The 12,548-nt window shown below is 52.7% G+C and overlaps 1 protein-coding gene across 1 annotated transcript in view; it reads right to left on the bottom strand.

Moving 5' to 3' along the window:
• Positions 1 to 12,424, bottom strand: part of IARS2 (isoleucyl-tRNA synthetase 2, mitochondrial) — a 37,582-nt gene extending 25,158 nt beyond the window's left edge. Inside the window, exons 1-3 of the mRNA XM_056110599.1 lie at positions 12,103 to 12,424; positions 10,402 to 10,524; positions 7,761 to 7,920 (exon numbers count right to left, since the gene is read on the bottom strand). Of these exons, the coding sequence (XP_055966574.1) occupies positions 7,761 to 7,920; positions 10,402 to 10,524; positions 12,103 to 12,369 (550 nt within the window). The 5' untranslated portion in view covers positions 12,370 to 12,424. The remainder of the gene's footprint in view (positions 1 to 7,760; positions 7,921 to 10,401; positions 10,525 to 12,102) is intronic.
• Positions 12,425 to 12,548: the final 124 nt, after the last annotated feature.

Raw genomic sequence — 12,548 nt, forward strand, 5'->3', positions numbered from 1 at the left:
ACTTCATAAAAAAAAATTTTTTTTTAAATAATGTAGGATTACTGCTATTTGTTCAGTCATTGATTAAGCTGATTAAATTGGGTATGAACTCCACATTACTTTTTTATTTTACTGTATCACCGTGAGATAGAGTTACAAAGTTTTCATGTTGGAGATTCAGTCATACAATGATGAAACACACATCCCTCCACCAGTGCACATTTTCTACCACCACTGTCCCAAGTATTACCCGCCCCCCCAACATGCATACACATCACAGTCCTCACCCTGCCTCTATGGCAGACAATTTCCCCAATACTCTCTCACTAATTTGGGGCATTAATTTTGCTCAAAATTTCCCACCACCATTCAAGCCTACACGCAAGGGGCAGACACTAGATATATTTTCCATAGCTCATTTAGAATATTATGAGAGCTCACGCGGGCGCGATTGTAATGTAAATTTCTAGACTGTAAATGGTTGGGTTCCAGAGACATCTCTATATGGCACTAATCCATTATGGGATTCAACTGGGAACTTCTGGGCCAGATCTGTTGGTGCGCTAAGATGGTGTCCAGAGGCAAATTGTGGGCGTGACAGCCAGTCTTCTGGGCAGTTGGTGACCCGGGGAAGGACAGCCCAGGTCCTCTGCCACCACACTTCATAAAAATTACAAGAGGACAAGCACCACTTACACACCTACGAGAAAATGAGGTCCCTACAGCCACTTCACCCAGCCTATAAGGGCTGCTAGCAATGCATCCATAACTCACAGGCAAAATCTCAAACAGCTCAGGGTGCCCTAGCAGCACTTCCCAGAATGCAGAAGAACCTACCCACCATACAAAGCAAATGTGGTCCCTAGCACCACTACACACAGCCTACAAAAGATGAAAAGCACCCCTTACACAATTCAGAGGGTCCCTAGCAGGACCTCCAACTTCAGGGGAACCTAAAACCACCTGATATGGCCCATTGGTGCCAAGCACGAAGTCACACTCAAGGGACCCTAGAATCACCACACAGCAAGGAGTCCCTAGCACCACTTCCCAGAGTTCAGGGGCCCTATCACCATAAAGAACAAAGAAGGTCCCCACCACTGTTCACATAGTCTATATGGGCCCCTAGCACCACTTTCAAAACACATAGGGTCCCTAGCACCATTTCACACCAACACTTAGGTAGGCCTTAGCACTACCTCATACAGATCAGTAGGTCCCCAGCCCCACTTCACACAGCGGATATGGGCGCCAAGCACCACCTGCCAACTCAGAGGGTCCGTAGCACCACTTTACATAGCCTGGAAGGGCCCAACAGCACCATTTACAAACTAAAGGGGTCTCTAGCTGCACCTCAGAAGCACAGGGGACCTCTAGCACAACCTGAAATATCCCAAGAAACCCAGGAACCAGCACACACAGCCAAGGGGTCGCTAGCATCAGTTCCCTAACTCAGGGTCCCTAGCACCACCATACAGAGGGGTTCATAACACCTTTACACACTACCTAAAAGGGTCCCGAGCACCACTTACACAGCTAACGGGGGACTTAGCAGTGCCTCACAAAGCTCAAAGGCTCCTAACATACTCCAACCAGCTTGGGAGGGCTTAGCACCTCCACACAGTAGGTCCCTAGCAGAACTTGACACAGCCTGTAAGGGAACACAGCTAAGAGGGTCCCTAGCAGTGCCTCACAAGATAAGGGGTCCCTAAAAAATCCTCAGACAGCTGAGGGACCACAAGCACCACCACAACATAGGCCAAGGGTTCCTGCACTGCCTCCCAGACTCAAGGGGCCCTAACACCAAAACAGAGCAAATTAGATCCCTAGAAACATTTAATACAGCCCAAAAGGGCCATTGGCACCAATTACCCAACTCAGAGAGTCCCTAGCCCCACTTCACATAAACTAGAAGAGGCCCCTAGCACCACTTACACAGCTAAGGGGGATGGGGGAGTCCCTAGCGGCGCCTCAACAAAGCTCAAGGGGTACCTAGCAGAACCTCAACCAGCCCAGGGATTCCTAGCACCACCTCACACAGCTCAGTAGGTCCCTAGAAGCACTTCACACAGCCAATATGGACCCCCAGCACCACTTTCACAACTCCGAAGATCCCTAGCACCATTTCACATAGCCTCGAAGGAGCCCCCAGCACCACATCTAGCTAGGGGGGGGTCAAGCAGCGCCTACAAGCGCAGGGGTTCCAAGAGCAACCTCCAACATCTCAGGGGACCCTAGCAACACCACACACAGCCCAGGGGTCCCTAGCATCCCTTCCCAGACTCAGAGTGCCTAGTACTACCTTACAGGGCAAGTGGGGTCCCTAGCACCATTTCTCACAGCATAAAAGGGTCCCTAGCACCACTTGCACAAATATGGGGATACCAAGCAGCACCAAACAAAGCTCAAGGTGTCCCTGGAACATCCTCAACCAGCTCAGGGGTCCAAGTATCACTTCACACAGCTCAGTGGGTTCCTAGCAGCAGGTCACACAGTGTAAATGGGCCCCTGGCATCGCTTACCCAACTCAGCGGGTCCCAAGCACCACTTCACATACACCAGGGGCCCTGGTACCACCATACATTGCAAATGGGGTCCATAGCACCATTTCACGCAGCATAAAAGGGTCCCTGGCACTACCTAGGAGGGGCCAATAGCACCACTGACAACACAGCTAAGAGTAAATAAGGATCCACCAACTTTCACTCATCCTATATGGGTCCCTAGCACCACTTCCCACACTCATAGGGCCCTAGTACCACCATACTGAGCAAACAGGGTCCCTACTACCAGACAGAGTAAATGGGGTCCCTAGCACCATTTCACACAACCTAAAGGCTCCCTAGTACCACTTACTCAACTAAGGGAGTCCCTGGCACTACCTCAGAAAGCTCAAGGGCTACCTAGCATACCTCCACCAGCTCAAGGGGCCAAGGGGCCCTTGCACTACCTCACACAGCTCAGTAGTTCCCTAGAAGCACTTCACAGTCTATAAGCAGCCCCCAGAGCCAGTACATAGGTTAAGACGGTCCCTAGCAGTGCCTCACAAGTTTAGGGGATCCCCAGCACAACCTCACTTAGCTCTGGGTGCTCTAACATCACCATACACAAGCCAAGGTCCCTGTACCTCCTTTCAGACACACTGGACGCTAACACCAAATACAGAGCAAATGGAGTCCCTGCACCATTGCATACTCCCTAAAAGGGCCCCTAGCTCCACTTACCCAACTCAGAGGGTCTCTAGCACCACTTCACATAGCCTAGAAGGGACTCCTAGCACCACTTACACAGTTCAGAGCAAACGGGGTCCCTAGCAGCACTTCACACAGTCTATAGGAGCCCCTGCCAATACTTCCATAATTCACAGGGTCCTTAGCACAATCTCAAACAGCTCGGCGGGTCCGAGCACCACCACACAGACACACAGACCAAGGGTCCTTAGCACCAGTTCCCAGAACTCAGTGGAACCTAGCACCACCATACAAAGCAAACAGGGTCCCGAGCACCACTTCAAACAACCGATAAAGGCCTCAGGCACCACACAAACAACTCAGACAGTCCCTAGTACGACCTCAAACAGGTCAGGGGTTCCGAGTAACACTTCCCAGACTCAGGGGCCCTGGTACCACCATACATTGCAAATGGGGTCCATAGCACCATTTCACGCAGCATAAAAGGGTCCCTGGCACTACCTACACAACTCAGAGGGTCCCCAACACCACTTCACATAGCCTAAAAGAGGCCCTTAGCACCACTTACATGGCTAAGGGGGGTCCCAGAAGAGCTTCACAGATCTCACGGGGTCCCTAGGACATCCTCAACCAGTTTTGCGGGCCTTAGCACCACCTCACAGCTCCAAAGGTTCATAGGACGACTTCACACTGATCAGGGAGCCTTAACACCACCACACAGCTCAGGGGCCCTAGCAAAACCTGAGATTAGGGGTTTCCCTAGAACTACCTCACACAGCTCAGTGGGTCCCTAGTGCCACTTCCCACAGCCTCTAAGGGGCTTCAGCACCACTTACACTGCTAAGGGGGTCCTGCCCTAGCAGCACCTTACAGCTCTGAGAGTCACAGCACCACAACGCTCAGAGTGCCCTAGCACCATCTCACATACCTCAATTGGTCACTAGCACTTCACACAGCCTATAGGGGCCTTTATCACCACTTTCACAGTTTTGGGGGTCCCAGCAGCACCTCACAGAGATCAGGGGGTCCGTAGGACAACCTAGAACAGCTCAGCGGGTCATAACACCACTACACATAAGCTAGGGGTCTCCGGCATGACTTCACGTAGCTCAGAGGGCCCTACACCACCACACACAGTACAGGGCCCTAGCACCACCTCATACAGCTCAGTGGGTCTCTAGCCCCACTGTGCACAGTCTGTAAGAGGCCCCTAGCACCACTTACATACCTCAGGGGGTTCCCAATCAGCACTTCACAGAGCTCAGGTGATCCATAGCACAGCCTCAAACTGCTCAGGAGACCCCAGCACTATCACACAAAACCCACGGGTCCCTAACAAACTCACATAAGCTCACAGTTCCCCAACATCACGTCACACAGCTCAGGGCATCCCTACACTACTTCACACAGCTTAGGTGGTCCAAACGCCACCACACCCAGATTAGGGAGTCTCTAGGCCCAAGTCACACAGCTCAGGGTTCCTAGCACCACCTCACATAGCTCAGAGGGCTGTAGTGTCATCACACACAGCTCAGGGGTCCCTACCACAAGTCCAGGGAATCCCTAGTAAAACTTTACACAGCCTAGGGGATGCTACCACTGTTCATACAGCCTAGGGGTTCCGAGCACTAGCATACACCATGTGACACAGCTTATAGGGGGCGGGGGCTCAGAGCACTCCTTCAGCCAGCTCGGACATTCTGAGTACACAGAGCTCCAGGGACCTAGGACTACCATAAATAAGCTGGGGGTCCCTAGAATCACCTCACACCATTCAAGGTACCCTAGCAACCTTACCCAAGCTCAGGGGTCCTAGCTCTCTCACAAAAGCTCAGAGGGTCCCCAGTAACACTACAACCGGCTCAAGAAGTTCCTAGCACCATGTCACACAGCTCTAAGGGCCCCTAGTACCATTAATATGGCCCAGAGGGTCCCTAGCATCATCTCCATAGCTCAGGGGGTTCCTAGCATCATCTCAAACAGCTCAGAGGGTCCTAGCCCCACCTCATAGCCGGGAGTTCCTAATAGCACTTCACACAGCCTAGGAGACCCCTGCCACCACTTAGCACAGACCAGCATTAACAAACACCAGCACACACTCCCAGGACCCCGAGCACCAGCACATACCACTTGATACAGCCAACAGGCGGACCCTAGTACCCCTTCAGACTGCTCAGAGATTATTAGAACACCACACAGTGCTCATGGGCCCTAGCACCACCAAACACAAGCTCAGGACTCCCTAGCATCACCCCCACACCACTCAGGTGCCCTGGGACCCTCACACAAGCTCAGAGAGCCTCCAGTACCATCACACAGCTCAGGGCCTCCCTAGTACCACTTCACACAGCTTGTAAGTTGGCCCTAACACGCTAACACAGCACAGAGGTTCCACAGCACCACCTTACACGGCTCAGAGGGTCCCTAGCACCATCTCACACAGCAAAGTGGGTCTGTAGCCCCACTTCACACGGCCAATAAGGGGCCCAAGAACTACTTACACATCTCCGAGGGTCTAGCACCACTACACAGCTCAGGGGCCCCAGCCTTCACAGAACTCTGGGACCCTAGTCCCAACAAGCACAGCAAAGGGAGTCCCTAGCACCACTCCACATAGCCTATAAAGGGCACCACTTACACACTCAGAGGGTCACACCCAGCACCATCTCACATAGCTCAGGGGGTCCCTAGCACAACCACACACATTTCAGAGGATATAGCACCACCACACACAGCCCAGGGATCCCTAGTACATCTCCCCCAGCTCAAGGGGGTCCTAGCAACACCTCCCACAACTCAGTGGTCCCTGGCATGACTTCACACAGCTCAGGGAGTTCTAGCACTACCACACACTAGTCAGAGGGTCTTCACCACCACTTCACACAGCTCAAGGGGCCAGAGCACCACCACACACAGACCAGAGGTTCCCATGGCCCACTTCACACAGCATATAAGGGTACCCTAGCACCACTTACCCAGCTCTGAGCACCCCTAGCTCCACCTACTCAGCAGAAGGTACCCCCAAGTACCACTTCACAGAACCTAGGGGTCCCTAACACCAGCCCAAGGTCCCTGGGCCCACTACACAACACAGCTTATGAGGCCCCCAGCATCACTTCACACAGCTTAGAGGTCCTTTGCACCACCACACACAAGCTCAGGGGGTCCCTAGCATCACCTCACATCATTCAGGGTGCCTAGTACCCTCATGCAAGCTCCAAGGCACCCAGAACTACCTCATACAGCTTACCAGGTCCCTAGCACTATCTCACACAGCCTACACGTGGCCCCTAGTGCCACTACCATAGCTCACAGAGTCCCGAGCACCAGCACACAATGCAGGGGGTGGAAGCACCACCTCCCACTGCTCAAGGATGTGACCACCTCACACAGCTCAGGGAGCCGAAAGACCACCGCACAAAGCTCATGGGGTGCTAGCAGCACCTCATACAGCTCAGGTGGCTCAAGCACCACCACATACAAGGACCCTACAGCACCACACACAAGCTCAGGGGGTCCCAAGTGTCACCTCACACCACTAGGGGGCCCTAGCCTCCTCACTCATGCTCAGGGGTCCCAAGCTCCTTCGTACAATCTCAGGGGGTCCCATGCACCAGCATACAGCCCAGGGGTTCCTAACACCAGCACACACAGCCCTAGTGCCATCTCACAACCCAGGGGTTCCCTAGACCACCTCACACAGCCTAGTCCGCCCCTGGCAGCACTTCACACAGTTTAGGGTTCCCCAGCACCAACACATAGTCCCACAAAACACTTCACACAGCCTCGAGGGGGCCCCAAGTACCCCTTCACACAGCTCAGAAGGCCTCAGCACCACCACACACAGATAAGGGGAACCCAGCACCATTTCATAAAGCTCAGTAGGACCTAGGCTACCTCGTACAGCCCAGGGGGCCCCCAGCACCACCAGACAGCCCAGGAGTTCCCTTGTACCACCTCATAGAACCTCGGGGGTCCCTTGCACTACCTCACAGCCCAGTGGGTCCCTGGTACCACCTCACAGCTCAGGGGAACCCTAGCAACACTTCAAAAGGCCCAGAGGGTTCCTGCCACCACACTGCATTTCTAGGTGGTACCCAGACCATACTCCATACCAGATGATCCCCTACATCTAACCCTGACTGCAGAGTGGCCCACAGCACCAGGATTGCCAGTATTGTATCCCTTCCCAGCACTGCTGCTGTGGGCCCTTTGTGATCCCGAACTAGCACATTATTGGGGAATATCAGGACTAACTGCTACTACGTATCAGAAGAGAAAGGAAAGGGAAAACATACCTGAATAGATAACAAGGCCTGACCAAAATATCAGAACCACAACCAAAAGCATCTCTTCACCAAGAATGAAGACTATAGAACAGAGACTAGCCTTAGAAAGGTTCCTGATCTCTCCTCTGAAGATGAGATGTCAGTTCTAATCAGCAAGATTCAGCTGAATTTCCCTGGACTGAAAATGGTTTACAACAGATCGCAAGATAACAAAAATCAAAGAACAGATGTTGTCTCTGAGAAGTCCTCTTTCAGAAAGTCAGCATTCACAGGAACCATTTTAAAAAAGAAAACAGTTTACCTTTCTCCCTGATTTCCACAGGTGAAAGATTCTGAGCTTTGGCACCAAGTTCTGCTAGTACTTTTATTTCAATGGGCAGCCCGTGACAATCCCAACCAGGGACGAAATGGATTTTTGCCCCTTTCATCATTTGGTACCGGTTGGCTATGTCTTTCAGAATCTGCAAAGATAAAATGAGAATCATATGACAGACGATTTAGAGCCCTTCTTTGTGGGGTGGGGCAGTGTGGGGAGTGGAAGGAGACAAGAGGGGACAGCCCCATGACACTCATCACAGCAAGCAAGGTCCCTCAATGCTCACTCGGCTAGCTGTGCTGGGGGCTCCATGCTGTGCTGGGAATCAAACTCAGATTCTTAAACAAAGACAGCATGCAAATGGCCCCATACATCTTTCCAGCTTTTTCTTTCTTCTATCTCTCTTTTTCCTTGGAGGGGTGTTACTCCTAGCAGGCAACACTGTGGGGCCAAATCTAAACCAAGTCTCCTGCATGCATGTGCTACAGCCCACTAAACTCTCTCTCTGAATCCAGCCCCCCCCCCCTCCTTTTTGTGGGTGTTGGACAGTAAGCAGCTGCTGCTCAGGGGTACTTCGGGTAGTGATGGGGGAACCACGTGGTAACCGAGGTGAAACTTGGGTTGGCCACATCCAAGACAAACGCCTCAACCTCTGTACTACCTTCCTGGCTCCCAGATCCTTTGCTTTCCTCCTTCTTCTTTTTTTAAATGTAGGAGAACTGCTATTTATACAGCCACTGATTAAGCTGACTAAAGTGCCAGGCCCTTTTCTTAATGTCATTTTAAAACACCAAGCAAGCCACAGTCGGCTCAGGGAAATAATGAAGCAGAAAACCTCCTTCCTGAAATGAACTGACCAAGAATGTAAGGTTTGAATCCTTTTCTATACTCAGTAGAAACTGATATCATGCAACAAAATTTTTGCTTTGCAAAAGGCAGGCATGTGGAAATAACTGCTCTACTTAGCAAAATATGCATTCTCTTGGGGCCTTCTTTAGGGGGTGCCAAATAACTTAAAAAACTCAAGGAGAGAAAAATAAGATGATTTCATTAGCCTGATCGAGGTGAGGATGACTTAGAAAGGAAAGGGGAAGCTGAGATACACCTTGTGCTAAATCTGTTTCTTACCAGGTAGGACCCCAGCACTAAATTACTGTCATTAAGCTACTCAAGCACCTTGACCTTCACCAAAGAGGGCAAAGAGAAAGCCTGTGTGGCACCCAGGGGAATCAAGTTTAGTCCTTAAAGGAACCTGGAGCTCTCACTCAGTTCACTTAGCATTTAAAATCAAGCCTGCAGCCACCCCTCAAAACCAAACCAAACCAAACCAAAGCCTAGTCAGGATATGCTGATGACCCAATATGGCCAGCCTGGGTCTCTGTCCCAAGCTCATCAGAAGGGAACCTGCCAAGACCTGAACTATTCCCGGCTGCTCTCTGGAACCTCTAGAACTCACCTAATACTTTCACACCCCACATGCAACCTGTGAGCAAATGCAATTGATTCCACCTTTGAAGTTGACCCGGATCCAACTGTTTCTCCACCAGGCTTTCCTGCTGCTCCAAAGCATCTCTCCGGCTGTACTAAATACTACCTTGACTGGGCTCCTCTTTCCACACCCCCTCGACCATTAGTCTACAGCCAACACTGCAGCCAAACAAGATCTTACTAAGACAAATCCAGGGGACCAGAGAGACAGGACAGGGCTCATGTTGCTTGCTCTGCTCCTGACCAACCATGGTTCAGTCCCCATCACCAGGTTATACCTGAACACCACTGGGTGAGGCCCCAGAAAACACACTATTCTTCCAGCACACGCAGGAAACGTGCAAGGTCTCTACACCCAGCTTTTCCCACCTCCCCTGCAGTCTCCCATGACTCCAGCAGCTGGAATGGCCACCTGGACAATTCAACTAGAACTGAGACTGGCACAACCAGCCCGTCTGGCTCCCTTGTTGCCCTCACAGCAGTTTCAGTGTCCCACTGTCTGCTAGAGCGAACCCCGTTAACTGGGAGAAAAATATGAAGGAGTGGGTTTCTCACAGAGCTAACTGCTCCATGGGGAGGCCCAAAAGCATGGCCCCGGCAGAACCCATGGCTGGTGAAGCCATGATCTGGTCTCAAACCACCACCATCTCTCCATTACCCACACTCTGCCCCCATGCCCTGACCACTGTCCAGACCCACCAACAGCACAATGGGGTTTAGGTTGCAGTGAAAGAATGTGGTGAAGGGAAACACACCTTCAGTCTGCAGAAACTTTCTAAGTCACCAACACATTTTGCTTCCCTTTCCTCGACAAGGACATACGCTCCCTAGGATAAGGCTTGGACTCAATTTTGTTCACTGCTAGTCCCAGAACCTACAGTGATGCCTGGCATAGAATGGCTGCTCGGGAAATCACTTATTGAACATAATTGTATTTGCCAGAGTAAGCGCTGGCTCAAGGCAAATAGCAGCAATTTTTTTTTCACGCTATACTCAACCTTCTATGGCTAGTCCCAACTCAGACTTTAATGTTAGGTGCCACTGCAAATTTACAAAAGTATCAAAGAGTCCAAATACAAACTTCTGTCAAGTCCACCCAGGAAGGTTCTCCCACAAGCGAACAAGGCCACATAATTACCTTATTTAAAGCATGTCCCACATGAGGGTCACCATTTGCATAGGGAGGTCCATCATGAAGACAAAATTCCTTCTTTACTTTCCTTTCTCTTTGCCACGAATAAAGTTCTGAAAATCCACATTTCTGTTTAAAAATAAAACATCCTATAAGTAAATACGCCCGAGTCTTCCTTCTGATGTTTGGGGCTGCCACATCTAGCAGTCCCCAGCGGACCATGTGGTAGTGGGGCTCAGACCCAGCCACAAACACTGTCAGCCTGCATGCTAGCCCTCAGAATGACCAGCTAACCTTAAATATTAGCCAGCATTTGCTACTTCTCATCTTAAAGGTAAAAGTAAAGGCCCTCCCGTTGTTCGTCGATTTGCTCGAGCGGTCCCAGTAACGTCTCCATTGGAGACTTTGTTGTTACTGTGTCTGGCATATCGAATACGTCACGGGGAGCTTGCCAGGCTCTGCCGTGCGGGCGAGATACTCTCGGTAGCTTGCCGGGCTCTCCGAGAGGGGTGGAGGAATCGAACTCGGGTCGGCCATGTCAGCTGCGTGCAAGGCAAATGCCCTACCACTGTGCAAGCTATTCAAAAATGAATTAAGTTTCTTCTTGGTGTTTTGGATTTTGGGAAACACCCTCCAATGCTGATGGAGCCCAGGTCAGCTATGTGCAAGGCAAGTGCCTACTACGGCTCTGGCCCGGCAAAATGGAAGAGGTTTCTAAAGATTCATCTGAGGGGCCAGAGAGCACTCAACAGGCAGAGCTCTGGATTTGCATGCAGGAGGCCAGGGTTGCATCCCCATCGCTGTATGAAAGTATTCCCCACCCCACCCCACCCCCAGTACCACAGGGAACTCCCAACACTGCAGGATGTGGTCCCCAAACTAAATTAAAATGCATATATGAAAAGCCACCACGTTAAAAGCTTTATGCAGTTTTGTGGGGTTAGTTTTGGTTGTTGTTGGTTTGGGTTTTTGTTTTGGGGCCACACCCTGTGTGCTCATGGCTCACTCCCAGAACACTCCTGGCAGGGCTCCATCCGATCCTCAGGGACCCCAGAGCACCAAGCAGGAGGAGGTGCTCCAGGTCAGTACCGACAGGTCTGGGGGTTAAAAATATAATAATAATTAATTCAAAGCATGGGACCTGGGAGTGCACTGGAAGGGCTGAGCACACATTTTCAACGCAGGAGGCCTGGGTTCAATTCCGGAATCCAAGGCCCCCCCCCCATCTCACCAGCACCCAGCCCTCAGCGGGGTGGAACCCAAAAACAAAATCAAACCCAGAAAGAAAAAGCAAAATTTCCGTCTAAATGAAGGAGATGGAGGCAGAGTTGCTGGGGGGGGGGGGGGGGGGGCTCCTCAGGAACAGGCCCACGACCGGATCCTTTCAACAACTCAAGGCACTGGCATCCGGGATCCCATGACAGCAAGCTGCCACCTACTCGCGGGACCAAGTGCTTGGACGCGCACGAGTGCAGGTCCACCGCTTTCTGCAAGCCACTGGGGAAAATCCGAGCCGGGCGGGGGTGCTTAGGCTGGCATAGGGGCATGTCCAGTGGGGCGAAATCTAAGAAATCCGTCCTGGGGCCGGCCAGCGCCCCGGTCTGCAGGGGGCTCTCGATGCCCACCGCCCACCCCAGGGCCTGAGCAGAGGTGGCCCGCGGCGGCCTCGACGCCCTCCCTCCCGCAGCGCCCGCGCCGGGCTCCGACCTGCTGGATCTCCAGCTCCATGTCGGGCTGCTGGCGGCCCAGCAGCTTCATGGGGAAGCCCGTCCGCGGCAGCAGCACGGTGTCCCGGTACTTGCCGCCCCGCGCGTCCCGCGGCTGGTTGCTGGCCCCGGTGACTGCCCGCGCCGGAGGTCCCCACGGCGCCCCTCGCCACCTCGCCCCGCAGGGAAAGCGGGGCGGCGCCCACCAACTCCGCGCGGCGGCCAGGGCCGCCGGCCCCGACCCGCAGGGGACCGCGCCCCAACGCATGGCTGGCCCAGCCGGGCGTCCCGGACAGCGCCAGCTACGCGGCTGCTCCCGCCCGGGACCGTGGGGACCACCGAGAAACCTCCGCGAGCTGTACTAGAGTGCGCACGCGCGGAGGGCCGGAAAAGGCGGGGCACCTCGGTGACCTCCAAACGCAGGTGGAATCACGTCCGGGTCGCGGC

Source organism: Sorex fumeus, unplaced genomic scaffold (assembly GCF_029834395.1).
Source record: "Sorex fumeus unplaced genomic scaffold, SorFum_2.1 ptg000010l, whole genome shotgun sequence".
In the NCBI taxonomy this organism is placed as follows: Eukaryota; Metazoa; Chordata; class Mammalia; order Eulipotyphla; family Soricidae; genus Sorex; species Sorex fumeus.